Source organism: Pinus tabuliformis, chromosome 1_1 (genome assembly GCF_031772625.1).
Source record: "Pinus tabuliformis cultivar Carrire ecotype Pingquan chromosome 1_1, CPIR1, whole genome shotgun sequence".
NCBI classification, from domain to species: domain Eukaryota; kingdom Viridiplantae; phylum Streptophyta; class Pinopsida; order Pinales; family Pinaceae; genus Pinus; species Pinus tabuliformis.
In genome coordinates this window covers 750,780,867-750,784,317 of record NC_142297.1, presented here as the reverse complement: position 1 = coordinate 750,784,317, position 3,451 = coordinate 750,780,867, and the positions used below count along the sequence as shown (strand labels likewise).

Here is a 3,451-nt window from a genome sequence, read left to right as displayed (position 1 = left end):
TCCATTACCCAATGTCGGGATTAATTTTTTAAGCGTTTAGGGATACCGTACGACAAGAGAACAACCAGCATTCATGTGACATAATTCAGAGAATAGTATCAGCTCTTAATGGGACATGTAAGTGTCAAGGGGACGGTAACAATAACTTGGTTTTTGTGCAAAACAATGGGTCATATGAGTCGCAACTGGGGTTAAAATAAAAATAATTAGAAATACTTTTTATTAGAAGGGGTGAAGTGCTCGGAAAGGGCTGGATCAAAACTAGACATCTTACCATCAATGAGATTCTCACTCATTTTTGTTTAAGTAAAATGAAGAGGAGAAAAAACCAGATTCATCTTGAGTTATTGATCATCTGTGACAGAAACCGTGCAGCTCAATTACAAATTTTCACAAAGGTATGCAGAAGGTGTAAAACTAGAAGGATCAAGAATCATGCAACACTGGATATGGTGCTTATGCACACCGCCTGTGGCAGTCACAGAGGCAGTCGCATTTTCTTTGCACGGAAAATAGCATGGGACATGGAACGAGCACTTTCTCCATCCTCTCGGACCGCCAATGGAAATATGGCTACTAGAATATTTTGTGCACGCCCCAATTATTTGCAGTGTCTGGATTTTTCGTTTCAGAGCTCCGATGTATTCAATGGCGACCTCCAAGATTCCTTCGCTAGGAATCTTCATAGCCATTACAAAATGAAAACAAAAATTCATAAGTACTGAGAAGCATGAACTGGAATCTTCATAGCCATTACAAAATAAAAACAAAAATTCATAAGTACTAAGAAGCATGAACTGGACATTTAGATCTGAAACTTCTTGAGAACCTAAAGCATAATACACTTTAATTACAACCAAGATTAGGTTACGGAGTTTTGCAGGATACCCTTACCTTGGCCGCATCTGGTAAAAGCGATCGCAAAGTTTCCAGACGCGTATTTACATCTTCTTCCTGCCAATACATATCGATTCTCAGGCACTTGTATTGTATCGGAAGGCCGCTAAATTTTGTTATTTGCTTAACCATATTAAATGAAATGGAAAAAAAAACACTGAAGACCCTGAAATTTATCAGATACAAAATGAAAAAATCAGAGTCTATCCTGGCATTTCCGGTGTTGGTTTCAGTTCAGATCTACCCACACAGCGAAAGTAGTGTTGGAGTAACTCCTATATAAGTTAGTTAATGAAAACCTTTAAGTGATATTAGCTGACATTGACTTCTTAATGCTGGTTTGGAGTAGTTTAACAAATGATTGATTTTTATTTTTAATGTATAAATGAATTCAGCTCTTTAGAAAACTCCTAAATGCTCAGATTATATAAATTACAAAACTCAGGATTTCCATTTCAATAAATCCATTTAAAACAAAATACTTGCTTATTTCACTTTTAAATGTCAATTTTTTCTTTTCTATGTCTCCCATTCACATTTTCCATTTCATCTTGTAAATTTGATTAATGCCTATAACAGTTATACAAATTCGTTTGGGTAAAACAAAATAATTCAGCTACATAGCTGTTAAAAGTTACACAACTTGATTAACACTTATAATAGTTATGGTTAATGCCTATAACAGTTATACAAATTCGTTTGGGCAAAACAAAATAATTCAGCTACACAGCTGCTAAAAGTCATACAACTTGATTAACACTTATAATAGTTATACTAGGTCAGTGTGTATTTATGTTTGATTAAAGCCGAATACTAAGTTTAACATAGCTTTGAGATTGGAGGCTTCTGCCCTATGAATTACGTTGAAATACTTCCTGATCCATGACATAGTTTTTTTTAAGAACCATCCTATATAACTCATCATCAAGCTGAATGTAAAATAGCAATTACACAAGAGACTAGTTATACACTAAACCTAACATAGGAATGAGACAAGTTATACACTAAACATAACATAGGAATCAGTATCTAATAGAATTTTCCCCTTGGAGATTTACTGCTTTTCATATTCGGATATTTACTGCTCCTGTGTTCTTGCTTATTAAGTCTAGCCAACAAGCAGATATGCTCCTTACGATATGTGAGAAAAATTAAAATCTTTCACCATCAAAAGATATAGCATCCTTTACCTCAATATTGCCGAGGGTGTCGGCTGGTAGCTGCAGGTTCTGGTATGTATGAGCTTCAGTTTCTACGCCACTCTGGTATTGAAAAGGTAAAATAGCTCAATGCTTTAAACCAGTATAGAAAACGAAAAGGTTGCAATTTAACAAATCGAACAACGCTATAAAAAAAGGCCCTGCAAATCATAATACATACCTCTGGGGTGTGGGGATGAGAGCTCGCAGTATCTTGAAGCAACAGATCAGCATCTTCATACTGATCCTCATGCTTGTTAAGTTTTCTCAATTTATTCCTCCGGGGATTCACATCCTTTGATGTACAAGAAGCAATACATTCCAAATGCTCACCATCATTGACATGATGAACACGTTTTCTTTTAGAAACTGAGGAATAGAATCGAGGTCTCTGCAAATCCTGCTCAGGTTTAATGTCCTGTGCAGGCAGAGGGGCTTTCTGGGGACGAGAAGAAGCGACTGAAGCAATGGAAGAATCCTCTTCTTTGCCTGCGATGCTCGATGCCCGATATTGGCAACTTGGATTTTTTTCAGCAGGTTCTTTGTTGCGTTTATGAATGTCAAACTCGTTGGAAATTTTGTTACTCCAGCTATCTATGGACTGATCCAAATACATTGTCCACCCAGACTCGGAGATTTCATTTCCCATGCTCTCCGCAGATTTACTTGGCAAATAGTAGCAGGCAGCAGAAACAGGCCTTGGATCTGTAATGTGAGATCAAATAACGGTCTCTCCAAAATACTTGGAGTTCATAACATTCTGCAACTCAAGATATAGACACTGCTCCACTACACATATTTAACATCACGGAAAGTAACTAGTACGGAGCTTTGCCCCAACATTAAGTGGGAGACTTGGGTGAAACCATAAATTTCTCGACATCTTGCATTGGAGTAATGGACCCGCATTGGGCCCTATACAACTCTGTATAACTCGGAGTACCTCGAGAATTTCGGCCTCAATTCCGCTAGCTTCCAAGAGAGAGTACACCACGTTCGCATACGATCACGTTCGTATACCGTCCTAGCCCAGCTGTCAAAGTTTGGCGCCATCAACTTTCATGGATATTTAATGAGTATACAGATTTTTGGAACGTATGCATTGCGTTGTTATTTTGCGCAAAGCATTAATTGTCTGTCTTTGACAACTATCTAAATCAGAAACAAGGCTGCAAAATAAATACGAAGTAGATTTTCTCACATGATCCATGTGGCAATTTTATGGCCTTGTTTAAGCCGGGTAGGTTAAGATTTCATAAGGGAAATCTCTATATTACATTAATGAAATATGATATTACATAGATATAGGAATATTGTTTTCAGATAGGAAAACTATTTTGGACTCATAATTTGTT

At 37.0% G+C, this 3,451-nt stretch overlaps 1 protein-coding gene across 1 annotated transcript; it reads right to left on the bottom strand.

The window, feature by feature from the left end:
- Positions 1 to 380: 380 nt before the first annotated feature.
- On the bottom strand, positions 381 to 2,851 carry LOC149216179 (uncharacterized). Its single transcript, XM_089391155.1, has 4 exons — positions 2,278 to 2,851; positions 2,088 to 2,159; positions 895 to 954; positions 381 to 680 (listed from the first exon to the last, which is right to left on the bottom strand). The coding sequence occupies exons 1-4, from the start codon at positions 2,743 to 2,745 to the stop codon at positions 381 to 383; spliced, it is 900 nt and encodes a 299-aa protein (XP_089247281.1). The 5' UTR covers positions 2,746 to 2,851.
- Between the last annotated feature and the right edge of the window lie 600 nt (positions 2,852 to 3,451).